This window comes from Clarias gariepinus, chromosome 5 (assembly GCF_024256425.1).
Source record: "Clarias gariepinus isolate MV-2021 ecotype Netherlands chromosome 5, CGAR_prim_01v2, whole genome shotgun sequence".
NCBI classification, from domain to species: domain Eukaryota; kingdom Metazoa; phylum Chordata; class Actinopteri; order Siluriformes; family Clariidae; genus Clarias; species Clarias gariepinus.
In genome coordinates, this window is record NC_071104.1 from 37,272,018 (window position 1) to 37,293,274 (window position 21,257).

Consider the following 21,257-nt stretch of genomic DNA (forward strand, 5'->3'; position numbering starts at 1 on the left):
AGTTAGGCATTACTAATAAACATACGACTTCTTTCCGATGCATGTTAGACGTTTCTCCGAGACAAGCTCTCTCTCTCTCTCTCTCTCTCTCTCTCTCTTTCTCTCTCACGATGCCGTGTGTTCCCTGTTTTACCACAAAGCAAAAGAGATGCAGAGCGCTGTTGTGAAATTTGAAACCACAAGCATAAAAGCACTTCAAGGCTCGAACATACTCGTGGAACATTTGCGTAAATAATCCTACACGCTAATTTTAATTCTTAATAAATACGCTTCGGCTTCTTAGAAGGCAGACTGAAGATCATGAACATCATGCTCGCTCTTCTTTCGTACTTTCTTCTGCTTCCTTCACTGCCAAGTAACGGACGTCCCATGTGCCGAGACCATGTCTTTGGACCTTATGGACAAACCTATTAAAATGTAGGGTAATTTATCTCGCAGTGGTTTAATACATTTATGGAAAATCGACAGCTTAACCGTTTAAAAAAGCTTCACCTGGACATGCAGTGTTTAGAAGTGCATTAGGTGTCGAGTGCACTGGTAGGTCAGGGTTTAAAAATAAAAGAAAACAATTGTTTTCTCAGGGACACTATCCAAGGAATCTTCCACAACCTGTTCTGGATGTTTCATTTGGCGCTAATCAGAACTCCTGCGTCAGATTTCAGCTTTCAGCTTTCTCAATCCGACGGCTACTTTAAAACAAAACACGCACAGTAGCATCTCTAGACATGTTTCGATCTTATCTGGATCTGGATTTTCTACCTGATCGCCATGGGAAAGCCAAAGTCGGGCCGGTCTGAACGGTCACAATGCTACGAGTTGTTGTTTTTTTTATATAGCTTAGCGAAGGAGTCAGTACAGTAGAAGGAGATCAGAGCTTGTACAAAATGCAACGACCTTTAAGTGTTGTACAAGGTCGCTCTGGCTGGAAAGCCTGTGTGGTAAGCCAGGCTCTGCAAAAAAAAAAAAAAGGACAGAGGCTACGCTGTTGTGATCTAACACTTTCTCATCCCACTACTCTATTTATAAAAGGACCAGCCATGCGTTCTGAGAATGTGTTTCGAAAGTGGTTAGCACTCAGAGTCAAAACCAACATCTCATGCGCTTCCAGCTAGGGGTGGAACTATATAGAACAGTAAGTACAGGGCAACACCATTGTTTTGTACGTCTCTACACATTGTCTACATAAAATCCCTAAAGTAGTGTTGTTGCGTTCAGTTATTAAGGTGCATGTAATGTTTTAATGGACGATCTTCGACATAATCTTTAATGATGTCATTACTTACAGAACGAGAGAATCAAAGTCAAATTCTGGCTTTTTTATTATTTGAAAATGATCACCAATCCTCTGAAGTTTATTTATCATGTGCAAAAAAAAAAAAAAAAAAGCCAGTGACAATTGTACAATACTCGTGGTGAGGCTCGGGCTACTCTGCGTCTGTGCAATACATAGTGTGCGTCAAGAAAGATTGAAAGGAGAGGAGAGAGGAAGAGGGGAAAGTTCAATTAATGGCAGTATATTAGTGTGTGTGTGTGTGTGTGTGTGGTAAATATGCTTGATGGTAAGTGTAAAGTGCAGATCCTAGCTGTAAGCACTATAATAAGTGCAATCAGAGGAAGTGAACAAGAGTGCAGGGGACTAAATTAAACATGGGGGGCGTTCAAGTCAAAGCGGGACTTTTGATAACCAAACACAGTTACAAGAGATAATAACTCCCTTTATGTCTCTATATAACCCCCTGCTACACTGATGCACGTATCCCAGTGCCATGATCATGACAGAAACGCCGGCCCCCCAGGAACCCCTTTCATCATTCAATCATTCTATCCATTCTGTCAACTAACAATAACAGACAAGAGTCAATACTTGATACTTTGATACAATGTTTCCGAGAAAAAAGTAAAGTGTTAAATATATATGAACTGATTCAAAAGATATTTTCCAAATATACAATGTTAAAAAAAATTTTTTATGGCAGCTATGGCAGGAGCACAGCTGTATCAAATGCATCGATTTTCACCAGCTTTCAGCCTTTTGAGATGCGACTCTACGTGCACCGCATTGCTTTGATTATCCAAAAACAGAAAACGAAGCACCAGGTCGCGTTTGCTACACCACATCTGGCCTACACATGCCGAGCAGAAACTTTGGAACATCTCCTATTACCACTTTTGGTTAAGTCTCAAACGATGTTCTCATTTTATATATTCTGAAGCGGATCTGTTTGTCTACTGGTGCAATCGTAACTTCCTGCTACTGGGTTTCTCAAAAAATGCTTGCATTAACACTACTTAAGAAAAGTCCTGTAACAAATCCTATGACCCGGGTGTGTAAAGGCGCTTTCACAGCGATTAATTCGAGTCTGAATCGGAGTGAAATGAATACTTTTGGTTTCTTCGCCTTTTGGTTTGGGTTTACACTGCGAAATAATTAACCTTATTATTTACTGATATGTGGAGACCAAAAATGTTCCCAAGTGCACGTAAGAATCAGAAATCCCCAAATTAAAGAGAACATCAAGCCAGTGTTCAATGCTCAATAAATGATAAGATCGTTATAGAAATATTAAGTGTAACTTGAATTTTTTTTTTTACCATATCCAATGTTTATCTTCTTATTTTGTGTCTGAATCTCCAGAACACATTACACACTTAATTTGTGGTTCACAGCTCAGTTTAGCATCTCACATCTACAAAAACATTAAACCACACTTTCCAACCCACAAGGAAGATTTGATTACCTTCCTTTATTTCAGTTAATTGCGAATTTAGACAGAAAGCTGAATCGCTTTCTGTCTAAATTCGAAACGCACTAGACTTCTTTTGGAAGCGAGTTGAGAGGAGACGTGTTATTCAGCCCCAGTTACGAGTCTCACTGATATATTTCACACGAAAAGGGAACATTCATCAGGCTAGACACTCCATATTTGAAAGCACCTGAATGACATGCATGGTGCCCTCTTAAAACCGGGAACCATTTGATGTCTAATGAGTGCAAACTGCATTAATTGCATTAATTAAGTCAAAATTCGGTCAGGTTTTTTTTTCTTTTTCTTTTTTTGCTTGAATTGCTTTTAAACACCCACAGCTTTTGTCCTGTTAGTGCTAATTTGCGTTGGCAGGATTTAGCAAACTATTAATTAAGCGATATCACACACGAGGTCGTGCTGCTGTGCTGGATATCGGCACGGCTGTGATGAGGTCGTAGGCATGAGGGAGTATTGGAGATATTCAGAATAACAGCACATCCACGAGTGTGATATTCATGTCATACAACCACCATTTATTATCAACAGATTACGATTTTGTAGGAACCTTTAACCAGTTATTTTGCCTCACCAACACATCCACCTTCCACGACTCGCCGAGCAAACTATCAGAGCCTGGCGGAGCTGGTGTGTGTAATTAACAGGAGTAAAAAGTAGTTGTAAATTCTTACCGGTACGTGTAATTATGTAGCCAAAATAAGGATTACTCATTAAACTTTAGCTTTTAACCTCAGCTACGAGGATTGAATCTCGAATAGCAAAAGCTAGTGCACTAGGGCGTACAGTCCCTTGTTCCACACAGCAAGTAGTGCCCTTGTTAATGATTGTTAGAACATCTCATAGAATGCCTCTCGTCCAATCAAATTGCTCGGTTGTTGTAAAGTAATTAGTGCTTTTAAACATTTTTAGCTAGTTAAACGCAGTCATAGTCTGTGATTAATCGCAACTAATCACATTTTTTTTTAAGTACATGCATTATAAATGTGCAGTGCTGGAATAAAGAAATTCATGATAAACTGGTTAGAGGAAACAGCTGAACAAATGTTAAACTAAAATCTCTCGAACAGGAACCCACATGCCGCGGGTAATAGTATCGGGTGTGGCAACCCACCGATGGCAATGCTCGAACCCGGAACAACCTAGAGCCTTAGCCGCCTGAGCCACCACTTCCACAGCTTACAGCCAATGTATTCTTGTAAAAAGTGTTCTCCTTGATGGTAGCTTAAGCACACAACTTTGTTTTTTATCCAAACCTCCTACTAGAAGTTTTTTTTTTTTTTTTTAATGAACCTTTTAAAATAAGTCATAGAGAATTAAATAATTATAATAAAGAAAAGGTTATTTAAAATCAAGCTAAGTTAAAAGATAAGCTAAGCTCATAATAGTTCTTCTCCACATCACCATCATCATCGTCATCATCATTCATGACTCAACAGGAATCCTGGAAGTTGTTCACATGTTGATCAAGGGCTACTAAACAATCTTCGATTTAAATATTGCTGTAAGAATATAAATTGTACTGTATCGTTTCTTGCGGTAGCCTGGGGTTTACAAGTACACCAGTGCAAAAACAAAGTGTGTAACATTCACACCACACTGTTGTAGTGGATTCTCAGCTCCAGGTCTAACCAGTCGCACAAATCAAGATCTTGCTTTCCTCGCGTGCAGGTGATCGGCCATTCCAGTGCAGCCAGTGTGGCGTGTCCTTCACCCAAAAAGGAAACCTGCTGAGGCACATCAAGCTTCACACAGGCGAGAAACCCTTCAAGTGCCCGTTCTGCAGCTACGCCTGCCGCCGCCGTGACGCCCTCACCGGCCACCTGCGCACACACTCTGGTACGTCTCATCTCAGCCTAGTTCCTCTTTATAACATAAAACACTTCCATTCACTTCCTTATGAATTCACTTATCTACAGTGCTAATTTGTGGGTACTTTTTTATGAATTTAAGTTGAAGTTTGTAGTCGGAATTATCTGTAAGGCTCTAATCTCTGTCCTTTTCTTGTGGAATGAGCCAGGCTTATCTTGGTTAAATCCTTTGTTCACCACTAACAAGACTGGTATGGGTAGTTGCTTTCCAAATTGTGCAACGTATGAAAAATGACCTAATCCCACTAGTAAATGTGGGTTGTCAAGTTAAAATCCGATTCCTGAAAACAGCATGTGTAAGCAGCGCTGAATGGGGTTACAGAAGGGATCCTTGGATATTCCAGGCTGTCATATCAAATTAAACGAAGAATAAAGGTTCCATATAGACCCTGTAAGGTTTCACCTGAGGGCCAAACTTTACTATCCTGGAATTTTCGTCAAGACTGGGTTTTTATACAAGTAGATTTAACCATTTCCATATATCTCAATCAGCCATAACATTACAACGCAGAACTTTTTAAGCCCAACATTGTATGGATCCTTTGGGTGTTGTGGATTGGAGGGTGGGGCCCCCATGGATCGGACTTGTTTGTCCAGTGCATTCGATGGATGCGTGATCGGATTGAGATCTGGGGAATTTGGAGGCTAGAACAACCTTGATCTCTTTGCCTGTTAAGCCCGTACATGGCAGGCTATGATGCACTGGGTGTTGCGAAACCTTTCTGTCAAGTCCAGCACTGTCTTTTTTTTTTTTATTTGTACTGCATTGACTTTTCTGCTGAAAACAGAAATAAAAAGATCTTATCATCAGATTAGTCTTGCTGGGATTGAGCTGCGTTTCCATCCAGTAACAGACATGCTAAGACATCCATGACTAATCTGATTAGGTTGAAATGGATTTAATCACACGTATTCAATCATTGGAACCATCAGGTTGGCCTTTGGTCCCTGTGATCCTGGGCGAGCCTTGGGTTCCCATGGTCCTGTCTCCAGTTTATTGCTGGTGATCAGTGTTATTCCCTTCTCCAGTCATTGGTCATAGAGACCCTTAACTGTGCATTTGGTTTAAAGAATCAAGCATGTGTACTGTAGTATGCTGGATCCTAAACTTCTCAAGGGATCAAGTCAGTCAAGGTAGGCGCCACTCATCTGGAATATCAGTCTTAAAACCTGTTGGGGAGGTTCGTACAGTATGAAAATGAAAAAAGATCGTTAAACAAAGTGCTTGGTAAAATGGTAGGTCTCTAGTCTTTGTTAGAAGACAGCCAGGGACACATACAGTTAGGGAAAGTTTGTTTTACCGCTTGGGTGCCAGGACAGTGAATAGTCTGGAGTCCTTGTACTTTGAGGGATGGTGGATTCAAGCAAGCGAGCATGGTGCAGACCAAGGTGCTGCAGGATAGAGAGGTACTGAATACATAATCTTGGGCTTTGTAGGCACATGAAGGCAGTAGAGGAGGAACAGCAAAGAGATGGTGTGGGAGGTTGGAGATATGATGGTGCGCAGGAGCAAACATGCAATGGGTCCAGTCCCAGAATGTCAAGGAACCAAACAAGCACCTGAGTGACCTTTGTGGACAGGGACAAAAACGAGGAGAAACCTGCATGGCCAAGCCAGTTTAGCAACATGGGGCAAGAGGGATAGTCGGTTGTCCAGGACTACCCCATAGTTGCCTATAGTACCAGATGGCATGATCTTAGGGTTCTCCACAGAAATAAAAAGATCTTATCATCAGATCATTCTGGCTGGGATTGAGTGTCAACTCTAGAGCTGCGTTTCCATCCAGGAACAGACATGCTGAGACATCCATGCCTAATCTGATTAGGTTGAAATGAATTTAATCACACGTATTTAATCATTCTCACAGAAATCATTTAGAGAATAGCGAGGACACATGACTCACACCTGCTTCAAAGCAGTCTCGTGGATTCTCGAAAAAAATGTACACTCAGGTTTATAACCATTTTCATGACTCAGTCATTAGGAAAAGTAGCAAAGGTGAGGGTTAAGGGGCGGATCTCGGGTTTGTACGTCTTCTTAGACCTTGTTCAGGCCTTTGATGAAGCTAAATGGGTTTCATTACACGTGGGTCAGGTTCAAGATGTACAGAAAGGGTAAGAACAATAACCTCATCCGAGTATAACGATATATACTAAGGTTATTTAATATTTGAATATACAATATATGATTAGACCCGGATTGGATCTCAGATCTCAGATTGGAACATACTGTACATGGAGTATATTTGTTTATTGTTTGTGTGTGTGTGTGTGTGTGTGTGTGTGTGTGCGCGCGTTTGAGTGAGATGGGGTACGAGTGACGAGTCCTCTCTATAGTGTGATTTTAGTGTGTGAATCTTGGTGACCGAGCCACCTTTTTCTGCAGAAGTGTGTGTATATGTCTGTGTGTGCATGCAAGTGTGTGCGTGTGTATGTGTGATGTGTGTATGTGTGTACGTGTCCACTCTAAGGGACTTTTACACACTCTGTGGTTAGGCCACTCAGGACAAACTGCTTCCTGCAGAACCGCGAGAGGAAGCGTTCCACCACTTGTACTCTTGTTTTCTCACTGCTTCCCTTCCTCTCTCACACTCTATCTCTCTCTCTCTTTTCTTTCTCTTCATCTCTTTCACACTCTCTGTGTCTTCTTGTCTTTCATTTTCTCTCCATCTTTCTCTTATAGCCCTTTCTTTCTCATGATCTCTCTCCTCCATTGTGTCTTTCCTTCTCTCGATTTCCCCTTCTCTTTATTTCACCCGTCCTCTTACTTTCTTCTTGTCTCTCTCCTTTTTTTCTGTTCTTCTTTCATTTTAATTTCTCTCTCTCTCTGTTTTTACATCTCTTCTGTACTCCCTTCTTCCATTTTCCCTTTCTTGCTGATCTCCTTAGTTTTTCTTGATTTTCTTTCCATCTTATTATACTCTACTTCTTTTCTCGTCCTCCTTCATACCCAGTTTTTCTCTACCTTTCTGTCTCTTTTCCTCCAGTCTTTCCATCTCTGTCTCTGTGGTACTTGACCTCCCCTATCTTTTCTGTCCCCCCCTTCATGTACACAGGCCTTCTTGCTGTCCACTCCTCTTTCTCTCTTTTTCTACTAACCCTACTCTTTTTCTCCCTTTTTTTATTTTCTCAATCTCTTCTCTCCATCTGTCTCTGGTATTTCCTTCTCATCACTTTCTCATTTTTCTCCTTGATTCTTTATTTCTGCCATACTCTCCCTCCGTTTCTCGTTTGCTTTCTCACTTACTTACTCCGCGCCCTTTCTCTTTTACTCTCCCTCATCCTCTTCCTTCTTTTCTTCACTTCTCGTTTTTCTTTTCTCTTTTTCTAACCTTCTTTTTACACCAGTTGCTAACCTCTCTTCCTTCTCCTCTCCACCATGTTTCCTTTCTCGCTTTTATCTCCTTCTATCCTTCTCTCTCTTTCTTCATTTTTTCTCTCCTTTGTCATCCTTCGTCTCCCTGCCACTTTATCATCCTTTTTTTTCTCTTTGCATTCATCTCCTTTTACTTCCCCCCCATTTTTAACGCCATCTCACTCTCCATTTGTCTTCTTCAGTTTTTTTTTTATTCTGTTTTCTCTCTCTCTCCATCTCTTCTTTTTTTCTTTTGCTCTTCTTTCATCTCTTACCTATCCCACTCGGCCTCATTCATCCTTTCCAATGTTTTTTTTTAACTTCACTTGATCAATCCATCATTCTGTCACTCTCCCATGGTGTGTGTGTGTGTGTGTGTGTGTGTGTGTGTGTGTTAACGACACCAGATACCTGGAGCAGTGAGCTGAGCGTGCTGTCACCTCGGGACACACTGGTTGCGACTCGCAGGCAGGAGAGCCGGAGCGCTCTATCTCTCTCTCTTATCATGTTTTGCAGTTTTTCTTTGTCTTTTTTTTTTTCATTTCCTGTTTTTCTGCGCTAATCGCTTTCAGCACCTGGGATACACTGCGTTTTCAGGCCAGGCGGTTAATATGTCACATTTTTTTGCAAACACTCTCTTCAGGTGCCGAATTATTAATTGTGGTTTCGCGACCCTATTTGACGATTTTTTTTTAGTTTCCCTGACTTTTTGTATTCAGTCCAGGAACAGGGACTGTGCTTTAACCCTCTTCATGAGAATCTTTTGTCCTGATCCTCCCTCTCAGGCGAGTTCCACCTGCACGTCGCAGGAATGTCAGGAACTCGGGCCGGTCTGACCACATGTTGTGCAATAAGGACTTTCCATCTCAGAAAAGAAAAGAGAAAAGAAATAAAATAGGGACAGACAGAGAGAGAGAAAGTGAGAGAGACAGGCAGATTGAGAGACTGAGAGACAGACTGACAGCTACAGTATATAAAGAGCACAGGGACAGGAGACAGACAGAGAGACAGAAGGGCAGACAGACAGATAATCTGACAGGTAACCTGGCAGACAGCTAATAGTGAATGTGTGAGACAGTGTCAGACAGTGGCAGACGACAGAAAGGGGGGCAAAGAGATTGAGCGACAGACAGACAGACAGAGAGACAGACAGACAGACAGACAGAGACGGGGAGACGTATAGTATAAAGCACTTATGTGTCACCACAGTGAAACACCTGATACTGAATTTGAGTTGCTGAAAAGCTCAGGAAATGAGCACCGTATTAGAAGTGTGTGTGTGTGTGTGTGTGTGTAAAGAGAAAAGTGATGAACATTATCTCAACCTGTGTCTCTAAATGGAACATTAAATGAATAAATAGATAAATAAATAAATATAAATATAAATATAAATACATACATGCATACATATAGACATGCATATATAAACATTATGTGTGTGTGTGTGTGTGTGTGTGTGTGTGTGCATGTAGCTGGGCACTTGTGCTGATGAGCAGCACTTGATAGGCATTTACGTGAAGTGAAATGTCATCTTCATCTCACAGTTTCCTGTTTTCAACCCGAATGGATGCGGTTAAGTGGGCTTTAATGCAACACTAAAGGCATTTGCATATCAAGAATAGACGCTGATGCAGGGATTTTTCTGCAGATCCAACATCTGCGCTTGAGCACCCGCTCGCTCGCTCGCACCGTCTGATTGGATGCAGCGCTGCAAACAATAGCGTATCACCTTATTTAAAAAAAAATCTTTTTTTTTAATCGTGTTCATGTTCAGGACTATGTCTGCTACAGATCCAGTCATGTGTATCGAGCTGAGCTTTATCCTAACACACACACATACACGCAGCGTGCAGGTGCTGTCCCAGTTCACTGGACCAAACCGCTGCCTTCCATCTTGTGGTGCAGCTCGTTTCTGAGTGTGGAGACGGAATCTCCTCCGAGACGGCCGCGCGCAGCCTCCTTACATTTACTGTAACCATCAGACTGGGTGAAGAGTCGCTCCTCTTTTACACAGACCGAAAGTGTGACAGAACCAGACGGGAGGCTCGTCATCATGAGCCACTCATATCACTCAGTTTCCCAAACGCTCATCTGATGCCACGTAACCCTCTGATGCACATCAGCACCGGCAGCAATCACACCAGCCTCCCTCGGCTCAGCATCTGCTCCAGCGCCTGAAGCTTTTATTCTCTCCCTTACAGGGTAAAAAGGGGTTTAGCAGGGGTGAGCCCCGTGGGGCAGAATGGCTTATCTATTTATGTATTTCTTTATTTGGTTGGTTGGTTGGTTGGTTGGTTGGTTTGTCAATTAGTCTCTTTATCTCTCTATCAATCTACAGTATCTAGCTATCTGCCTTGTCTGTTTTTCTTGTCATGTCTCTCTATCTGTCTCTCTGTCTCTCTATCTGTCTCTCTGTCTGTCTGTCTGCTTTTAATCAAGAACAAGTAAGGCAATTATAAAAGAAAAGGAACCCCTAGCAGTTTCTCTGTATGATGTCTTCACTGTCCATGATCACTTGCGTACAGCAGGTATATAGTTAATATCTGCATTTTTATTTATCTTTTTTGTTCAAACTCACACCGTCACACTGATAAATGATAAATGACCTCACTGGCGAAGACCTGAGTCAAAATAACTTTCACTTCTACAAGTCTTTCTTGACTTTTCACTCATCATTTCAGCTGCAGGATCTTTTACCTTTTATAGAATTTTGTGGGCGTCACCAAATGCAAATCAGCCCTGCCAAGCACTCTCCTGATGCTTTATGGGTAATCGGTTCATCAACAGACTCATGTGGGTACGACGGAAAGCAGTGATTCTGAAACCTTTGTGAATCCAGAAAAAAAACATTTTGTTCGGCTTAGTTTAGTTTAATTTCCACGCAGATTTGCCAAAAGACTTGAGGCCGACTATGTAGAAAAATACTATGATTTATTTAACTGTTCTGGGAAAAATTATTTCTTACTCTAAGGAAACAAAAAAATATATATTTTAGGAAAAAACGCTTATTTTTCACATCTCTCTTTTCTCAGAAAAAATACATTAGAATTTACACGAGAGAAAACCTGCTCCATTATCTCGATAAAAATAGCAAAATTTTATTATAGAAAAATAGATATTTTTATTTTAGAGGAAAAAGACATTAATTTGTTTTTAAAATACTCTACTTTTATTCCCCCCTAAAAAAAAAAAAAGGGTTTAGGTACATTAGGTTTTTTTTTAAAAAAAAAAAAACCTAATGTAATCTAATGTATCTTAAAAAAAATACTGTGGTTTATCCTAAAAAGAAATATTAATACATTTATTTTAGTGAAAAATAATAGTCTAAACTATCAAAGGAAAATAAATATTTATATTATCTTAGGGAAAAAATACTCTAATTTATTTAGGAAAAACAATACTTAAATTTATCTTGGGATAAAGACTATTTTATTTATTACTTTATTATTTTAAGAAAAAAAAGCACTATAAATTAGGGGAAAAAAATCTTAGGAAGGCGTAGTTTTACTTTGTCTTAGGGAAAATATACTCTTAATTATTAAAGGCAAAATACGCTTATTTGTCTTAGAGAGAAAAATTTGTACATTTTCCCAAATAAAAAATCTAATTCATCTTAAGAAAAATATTCAAGTTCATTTTGGAAAACAAATGAAAATAAATAATAATAATTTTAAATAGATAAAAAGATAATTTTAAATATCATAAGTAAGAAATTGTTTGTAAGAACATGTTCAAACGTCTGTTGACGCGTGCAGGCCTAAATCCTGTTACCTCTGACAGGAACTGGTATTTTTTGGTGATTTTTTTTTTTTCTTTTTGTATTTTGCTCATGAGCACGCCCTTGCAGAAGACGAATACAGTTGGGTTTCCGCCGTTCAGCCTCTGGTTCACACGTGTCCTGATCCATCTTTTCTCACGGTGTTAGATGACAAAGTCGGTGCAGATTTTCATTTGTGAAAAGTCGCCTCGGCCTTGTCTCATCCCTCAGCTGTCTCACTTTTACTATCAGCTTCACTGCGCCCTTCCTGAAATGCGTCAGTGCTATTATCATAATTCACCCTCTTTATAGGTAATGGTACAAGTCTGACCGTAACAGGTGGAGTTTTTTTTTTTTTTTTTTTCTTTTTCCAGAATACATTCTCACGTGCAGGTCCGTATTCTCGGGGTCGAGCGGCTTTTGATGAACAATACTGAAAGTGCTTTACACCACAGATGCTGAGGCAGGCTGTCGAATTGGAAAGACTTTTGGCTGACTCAACTCGTCGACGTTTTCGAGGCGGCAAAAGCTTCATGTGTGAATGAATGAATGAAAGAGAGGTTGATGAATGACTCAGCACAAATAATGAATGAAGCTCTCGCTGGTTTGTGGAACATGACGCGTTCTTGGAAGCGCTGGATCCACCTCGTCTTCTTCTTCCTCCTCCTCCTCCTCATCCTCCTCTTCATCCTTTCTGTGCTTGCCCACACTGGAACTCTGTTGTGCTGTTGGGGCTGGTGTGTGTGTCATCCTAGTGTGTGTGTATATGTGTGTGTGTGTGTGTATGGAGGCTCAGTGTCAGTGGAACTGAGACAATGATTCACCTCACACCTGCTCTGGCTAAGCAGAAAGAAAAAAAAAAAACCTCCCTCTGTTTCTTTCTGCTGCTCTGAGTTTTCCAGCTACTACACGAGTGTGGGTGTTGTGTGTGATGTAGCCCGTGTTCCTGTGGCTCGGGCTGTCAGAACTAATTGCACTTTTTGAATACTACTCAAGTGTTCATGATATTCAAGCATGAAATTGAACAATGAGGAGAAAATCTTGCCTATGCATGAATGTGTAATATGTATGATAGTGTTATGATATTGATATGATATGATATTTATGATATTATTTAAATAATCAGTAAAAAAAATTCTCTAAAAGGTCTCTAAAAGATTGTTACACATGCATTTTTAAAGAAATACTTATGTTTCATATTGGAAAGAGATCAGAGATGTTGCTTATCTTGAAAACTGAAAAAAATGTGTACTGTATATATATATATATATATATATATATATATATATATATATATATATATATATTTTTTTTTTTTTTTTTATTAAAGTACTCAGCAAGTGAAGTAGATAAAATTTTGTTCAAATTTTAAATTAAGTAATAATAGTGCCCTCTTCGACTATTCTGAAATTATTTCCATGACACTGATGTGTGACTTCTTAATACATACTATTAAGATATATACTGATATAAACTATTGTTTGTTTATATATATATATATATATATATATATATATATATATACAGTATATTACAATAGTCTCTGCAAGAGGTTGGCGTTAATAAGTCACACACCCAGTCATATGTATAAATGCTATAGTGTGTGTATGCGTAGTGTTTTATTTCTGTGTGGGCTCGTTATTCCACTGTGATCATTACTTTTTTTTTTTTCTTTCTCCGTTGACCAATCTCATACATATTGAGTTGCATCATCACAAGAACGTGCCCACTCTCTCGGTTACTACCTCAAAGAGCGAAACTGCAGTTGTGCGTACAGTCTGAATGACTTGCTTCATAGTATTACTAATAGACACATTTCTCTCCTTTGATGTCCTCTCTCTCTTTTAGTGGGTAAACCGCACAAGTGTAACTACTGTGGGCGGAGCTATAAGCAGCGAACCTCATTGGAGGAGCACAAAGAGAGGTGCCATAATTACTTGCAGAGCGGCGGCATGGACTCCGCCCCCAATCCGGGTCCGTATGCAGGTGAGTGAGCGAACGGCTAATCCAGTCCAAGTCCAGAGCTAGCCAAGGGGTTTAAGGTTTTAAGGCCTAGTCAACCTAAAACGGCCTTTAGCATTTAGCTATTTTGATGAAGTTTTTGAGAACAATTATAGATCAATGTTTTTTTTTTTCACACCCTCATAAACAAGAACAGAAACTTATTTATCTAGACCAGTTCCCAAAACCAGTTAATCCCAAGATCCAAGTACCAATAAGTCTGAGGAACGTCCATGTCTATACAGTAGCTATCTCAAGACTAGTCTAAAGTCTATTTTACTACTGTTTCAATCATATTCAAAGTAGTTTAGGTAAATAAGCCCCGCCCACAAGTCAGTTCATCTGACCAGAAAAAGGGTCATAACTTCAATCCATGCATTCAACCGTCAGTGTTGAAGTCAAGACAGTACACTTTTAGTTAATCCTTTACCGCATTGTTTGAATGTGTGCCATTTGTCCCCTATGTTAAAGTAATTTTAAAATGTATGAATAAAAACTAATTTGTTTAATTTGACCCTTTTTGCCCACAACATTATCTTAAATTGTGCAACTTTCAAGAACTTTCATTGAAAGATTTCTTCCTGATATACTTAAGCAATATTAGTATCACAGCCATGCTGATATCCAGCACAACAGCACGGCCTCAAGTGTGATATTGCTTTTATACAACAGTTCCACAAACACCATTTATTATCAACAGATTATGATTTGTTTGTTTGTTTAAACAGTTATTTTTCTCCACCAACACATATCCTTCAGCTAGCGACTGACAGTGGGGAAAAAGTAGCGGTTTTAAAATTCTAAAGGGTACTACTGTATGTAGCCACTTATTCCACTTCAGAATATCAGCTCCATTAATTCCCAGGTTCCAGGCTTGAATCCCAAAAAGCATTTAATGGAACATGAATGTACAGTAGGGTGTACAATCCATTGTTCCACACACCAAGTAGTGTCCTTGATTAGGGATTAGAGACGGAGTTGGGATACAGCCCTTTTTTTAAGCTAGTTAATTTTCTAGCTTGGCTTAAATGTAAATTAAGCGACGCAGATGGTTCAGATCCAATGCATGATCAGATGACTGGGTTTGAATGTGGGTTTGGGCAGGCAGAAAATTGTAGAAGACCTGTGACCCAGAGTTTTACATATAGTTAAACATCCCATTGCGGTTACCATTTATTATCAGCACTCATGGAATGCCTCTCTTCCAATTTCTAGAGGTGCTGTATAAAGATACTTTTAAAACCTGGAAAACTTGACAAAGGTCGAGAGGCGTTATCCATTCATCCATCCATCCATACATCCATTGATCCATCTGTTCATACCTCCATTAGTCTATACACTATCTTAACTATTCATCCATCCATCCATCCATTGATCCATCTGTTTATACCTCCATCAGTCTATACATTATCTTAACTATTCATCCATCCACCCATCCATCCATCCATCTGTTCATACCTCCATTAGTCTATACACTATCTTAACTATTCATCCATCCATCCATCCATTGATCCATCTGTTTATACCTCCATCAGTCTATACATTATCTTAACTATTCATCCATCCACCCATCCATCCATCCATCTGTTCATACCTCCATCAGTCTATATCTAACTAACTATCTTAACTATTCATCCATCCATTTATCCATCCATCTGCTTGTGTATCCATCCATTTTTTGCCTGGTGGGTCGTAGCTTTCACTCCACCATTATTCTACCTGTCTGTCCATTCATCTGTCCCCCTTTAGATTTGTGGAGAAAAGTTGAAGCAGTGCCAGCAGTATTTTTTTTTTGTTTTATTATGAATCTTTTATTGCTCTTTTAACAAGACAGTTTGTTAAACTAAATTCACTGATCTGGTTTAAGTAAAGTAGTACAGTTGTCCATGTTGGTTAGTCTGCGTTACAATCTCTGCCTTATTTCACATAATATAACTGGGCCACCTAAACCTCTGACCTCAATCCCTCTTTGATAAGAGGTCATGAGTTCTCTCTTTTTTTATTTTTTTTTATCATAACCGCGTAATACATCCACCATTTTACTTTGAGTCATGCTGTTGCTTTTAGCCACCAATGCCAGCCAATGTTGGCGAATCTGCTTGACTGTTTATTGGGTACTTGGTTTGGTGCATCTTCCTTCAGTGGTAGGAAGTTCAGTGGTAGTTTCATTGTGCTAACTGAAAATGTTTCTCATTTCGATGACTTAAAATATAGCAATGGTTGCTAGTAAAAACTCTTCCTTACAGGTTAATGACTTAAAAAATGGGTGGCAACTTTAATAAATCCAGCTTCACATCTTCCACCAGGACTATTTCTAAATGCAATTTACCCCCATAAGCCAGACTTTTGCAGAATTACAACTAATCAAGCTCTTTTTTTGCTAAAATTAAGCTCCACACTCGATCCACAACATATGCAAAACGTGCTTTTGGATAAACCTGCACAGCATCTGGCTAATTTTCATTTTCATCAAGTTCACTTCATATTACATTTAAAAAAAAAAAAATCTTTCTCCATGATTTCTTGAATCAGAGGTTCCTAAAGAGCCGAGATCCTTGGGAGAGGTACCGAGCATAGTGCCCTTCGAACGGCCGCCTGTCATCGAGAGACTGCAGGCCAATGTGGCGAAGAGGAAGAGCACCACGCCGCAGAAATTTGTCGGTGAGTATCTATTCTCCATCGAATAAGCGCTTACTGAGTTAATAACAAGTACACATGCATAATACAACAAAGGTGTGCGAGCAGTCACCTCACCAATGGAAATACTGTAGTCTTACTCAAAATGAGAACTGATTGCTAAATATAACCACAAATACTTCCTTTCGAAGCCAAGATCATAATGTCAGTAAAATGGGCTAAGAGCCAAAACAGCTTTCATACTCTACTTATTTTTCTTTCTCTCTTTTTGCTGAAATGTGTGTATAATGCTTCGCGTTTTATTTAGCGACATTCTTCGGCGCTTTTTACAAAAGCTTTCATTATGCAAATCCTTATGTAAAAAGTTCGGTGCAGTGTGGTTTCAAGGTGAAAGTGTTTGCTAAATCCAAACACTGCAGGAAAGCGAAAGACACAGTGAGCCTAATTTGCTACAGGCTGGAGATGTTTTTCCCCTTGTGGTTTTTTCACACCTGTAACTTTAATCTAGCAACGCGCAACACCTTACCACATCCACGTTAGGCAGGGGTTAAATTCGCTCACCCGGCTCTTCACACGGGGCTTTCCAACTTTATTCAGACCAAAAAAACATCGAAATATACAAGCATGATCTGAACTCAAAATATATTGGCTGCCTTTTTCGTTAGCATCTGTTCCTTATAGCGTAACATAAAACGCTGTTGAAGTGTGATTAGCATTTGTATGTTTTGGAAGATTAATGAACCGAGGAGTTATCCCTGCTGCTCACAACCGAATCCATAGTTTCATAATTACCGGTTGTTTAATTTTTATCTTTAATAAACAAATAACAAACAGTAATTCGTCTCAAGAATAAACAAAACAAAACAGTATTGTGGGATAAAAGAAAAATTACTGATTGTTTGCAAAATTGGACACTGGAGACTCCTTCCATAAATGTTAAATTATAATTTTTGATTAGGGATAGTTTCCGTAAAAATCAAAAATATAATGCACAAATCCTGGACTTGGACTTGCGTCTGCCTTGTGATTTGAACAAGCTTCTTTGAACTGAAATAACCTTACTCTTTTCACTATTTTATAATAAATAAAATTATGTAATGGTGGACTTAATGCTAAATAAAATGTAATAAATTTGACCATTTTTTAAATATTTTTTGCATTATTATTATAATTATTATTATTATTATTATTATTAAATTAAAAAGTTAAACCATGCATATAGAGTACTGTAGATTGTTGTTTACCGTGCTTTAGTACACATTTCAAGACGGTAATTTCGACCCAAACAGGATTTATAAGAACAGTTTCAGTTTTGAAATCTGATGTGTGTTTCATGTTTTGTAAAATAAATACTTTATAAACACACATGACCACACCATAGTGATTATATTCCATGCTAATGTGCCAGGCATCAAACCAGTTTGATAGAAACTACAAATAATGTTCTTAAATTATTTATTTCAACAGAATTTTATCATATAGGTTTTTTTTTTTTTTTATGGAAGCTTTGTACATGAACAGTAACGGCTTAAATCTTTAATACCTTGTTCTGTTCGTAAACTAGTCTAGTGGTTGCTTAACATCCAAACTGTACTCTTTAATTGTGGTATGCATGGTGTTTAAATCTTTACATTAGTAATACGTTAAATGATTAAATGCACCCCGGAATCACTCATTTATAAAAGCAAAAAAATACTTTTTTGTAAAATGTATCGGTCTAAAGGTTGTACAATTGTTGATGTGTTGTGCAGGAGAGAAGATGATGCGCTACTCCTACCCCGACCTGAACTTTGATGTTGGCCTCAAGTACGATAAGGAAGCAGAGATCATCCAGGCTCACGTGATGGACCAGGCGCTCAATAATCCCATCGCTTATATGAACAGCGATACTCTGCGTCCCATTTTGTCCCACCCGTCGCTCACCATGCCCGAGGTGGTGCCCATGGTGAACCCCCTGTTCCACTCCATGTATCCTCTCGGCCCACGCCTGGAGCGCCCGAGCAACCACGAGTCCCTCCATCTGTCCCACCATCCAGCCCACCAACCGGAGTTTTCCTCCCGTGCCAACGGTGCCATCACACTGGCGCGGCCCAAAACCTCTCAGGTGGTGCGAGGGGAGGTGCACGACGCGCGTGACCGCTCCCCCAGCAACAGCGGCCACGATTCGGCCGACTCGGCTCGCAGCAGCCCGCGAGACAAGCCGGTGAATCAGACGAGTGTCAGCGTCAGGGCAGCGTTGGCGCGGCCGGACGAGGGCGGCCACCAGCACGGCGTCAGGGATGGGATCCGAGTGTTCGGGCCGGAAGGAAACGAGGTGCGGGTGTTCCAGTGCGAGCACTGCCGCGTGCTTTTTTTAGATCACGTCATGTACACCATCCACATGGGTTGCCACGGCTACAGAGACCCCCTCGAGTGCAACATCTGCGGCCACTGCTGCAAGGATCGCTACGAGTTCTCCTCGCACATCGTCCGCGGAGTGCACACCTTTCGTTAGGAGGCCTGGGATCCAGGATCGTGGAAGGCGCCAGAGATCCCGAGCTGAACAAGAAAAAAATCCAGCAAATACATATATGAAGGTTTAATTCCAGCAGGTTTTTAATTTAGATTTTTGAAGGCGATATATTTTGGGAGAGGGTTTTAGTTTGAATACGTAGATGATGTGAACCATGTGTTGAAATTTCCTCCGCATACACAGACACTCATTCTTTTATTGTTATTATTTTGTTTTTTGTTTTTTTTTATATATTGCATCATCCCAAAAAAAAAAAAAAAACAGAGCAGCTATATTGCCTTGAACATCATGAAGGGTTTTATGTTTGTCTGGTCTTTTGTGAGTCGTTTCTCGCTGTCTTACCTGTCACAAAAGGACTAATAGATTATAGATATTAGATTTTATAGATGTCGCCATATGAGAGTATCAGGAACAAAGTGCACTTGCACACAAGGGACCTTCAGGGGAAAAGACTAAAAAATGTCAATCTTTTTTTTTTTCCTTTATTTTGTTTTGTGCTGCTGTGTTTTCTCAGTGCCTTGCTGATGTTTTGACTGTTCTGATTTAAAGCTTGCCTTCTCCATCACTCTTTTTAGACATAATAATAGAACTTTAGCATTAGACGTTTTTTATTTTCTTTTTATCGATTTCACTATGAGTACGTGCAGGATCACACTCACCCCATCATGCTTGATTACTACCTACGCTCCCTGTGCTGCCAATATGATGTAGCTTGGTGGCCACATTAACAGGCAGCAATTTATGGTTTGTTTTTTTCCCCCCCATTCTTTCTTTAAAGCATCCTTCTGCACTGCAGCACACCGTAATGGGCCTCTTCACTGCACCGGTAGCACCATGTCTTATCTGTTCGGCAGTGTGTCTTTTTCTTCACTAACCCACTCACTCACTTAACAGGTAACGATTACAGCTCGCACTTTATTACGCTGCTTTATTATGCTGGTTGTTACAAAAGCTCTACGCTGGAGCACTGGGTATTAGCTTGCTTTCTTACACCTCAGGTTGGAATTGCCTTTTTTTTTTTTTTTTTTTTATAAAAAGGGAGGCTATTTACTTTTGTAGATTAAAGTGTGTGGATAGGGGTTAAACCTCAATCTGATCCACTGTTGCATGGACCTGAAATTTTATACGGGAAAATCATGTATTGACTCTAGATCAAATTATTTATATAAATAAGTTTATGCAGCTTTTCTTGTTTGTTTGTTTGTTTGTTTGTTTGTTTGTTTGTTTTAGTTTATTATACGACAGAACATGCTTTTTTTTTTGCAAAATGCTCTATATTCAAATGTTACACTCAATTACACCAATATTGACTCAATATTATAATACATCATATCACAGCACTGTCAAATTTTATTATTATTATTATTATTATTATTATTATTATTATTATTACAGAGGTTCCTTTGGCATCACAAATCACTTTTTATCATTAATGCACTCGTTCTAATTCGTTATCATTCCTATGGCCAGAAGTTCCTCATACATTAATAAATAAAGTCTTATTATTATTAAATAGTAATAAGCGCTATAGAAATAAAATTGAATTGAAAATTGAATTAGTATGGGGCGATTTTTTGCAACTTTAATTCTTCACATTTAAAGAAGGAGTCTCCAGTGTCAGAACTTTGAAACAGTCATGTAATGTTTTACTATACAGGAACCTCTTTTCAGACTTCTTCTTTTTAAACTCCTTGTGGACGGAAAAACAGTACTAGTTATGTATTTAGTCAACTAACCACAAAAATTGGGTATTCATTAGCCAGCTGCTGTGATATAAAAGGGATAAAACTTTTCAAGTGTGCTGTTATAGGAAACTAATCAACTTACTGTAAGTGTGGTACCACCCTCACCCCCCCCCCCCCCTCCACGCCACACACACATATCGTGTTTTATTTAATTATTTTCCTATAGCAGCATACGGCGAAGTGTGCTATTCAGCGCTTCCTTACTTCTAAACTAGTTAAGTCCGTCGTTTAGTGCACGTCTAGTGAAAGTTCAGACAGAATAATACATCAGCATTGTGAAACATTAAGCTTGAACATAGCTCTTATACTCATAGGTAAGTCAGCGTAGCCTGGATATCTTGAACATGGTTTCGATGGTCTGACACTTGTAGCCTTATTGCTTCCTGTCTCTTTAGTGCTTCAGACACTTTTTTCTCACTTTGGGCTGATTATTTTTCGTTTTGTTTTCATTTTACTTTTCCATCTGCATGGTGATCAGTGTTAGCATTGTGTGCTTTCCGAGCTTTTTACATTTCTTTTTCTAAATGGATTATGGGTAAAAACTGTGAATGATCCCCAGGCCGTGAGTCGTAGCACTGATCGAACACACACATTCCATTTTTATTATTTTTTTTAAA

At 39.4% G+C, this 21,257-nt stretch overlaps 1 protein-coding gene across 3 annotated transcripts in view; it reads left to right on the top strand.

The window, feature by feature from the left end:
* ikzf2 (IKAROS family zinc finger 2) overlaps positions 1-20,364 on the top strand; it is a 50,390-nt gene extending 30,026 nt beyond the window's left edge. For all 3 annotated transcript variants that reach the window (XM_053496796.1, XM_053496795.1, XM_053496794.1), the window contains exons 5-8: positions 4,434-4,601; positions 13,594-13,731; positions 16,279-16,407; positions 18,135-20,364. In XM_053496796.1, coding sequence (XP_053352771.1) covers positions 4,434-4,601; positions 13,594-13,731; positions 16,279-16,407; positions 18,135-18,877 — 1,178 coding nt within the window. In that variant the 3' untranslated portion in view covers positions 18,878-20,364. The remainder of the gene's footprint in view (positions 1-4,433; positions 4,602-13,593; positions 13,732-16,278; positions 16,408-18,134) is intronic.
* Positions 20,365-21,257: the final 893 nt, after the last annotated feature.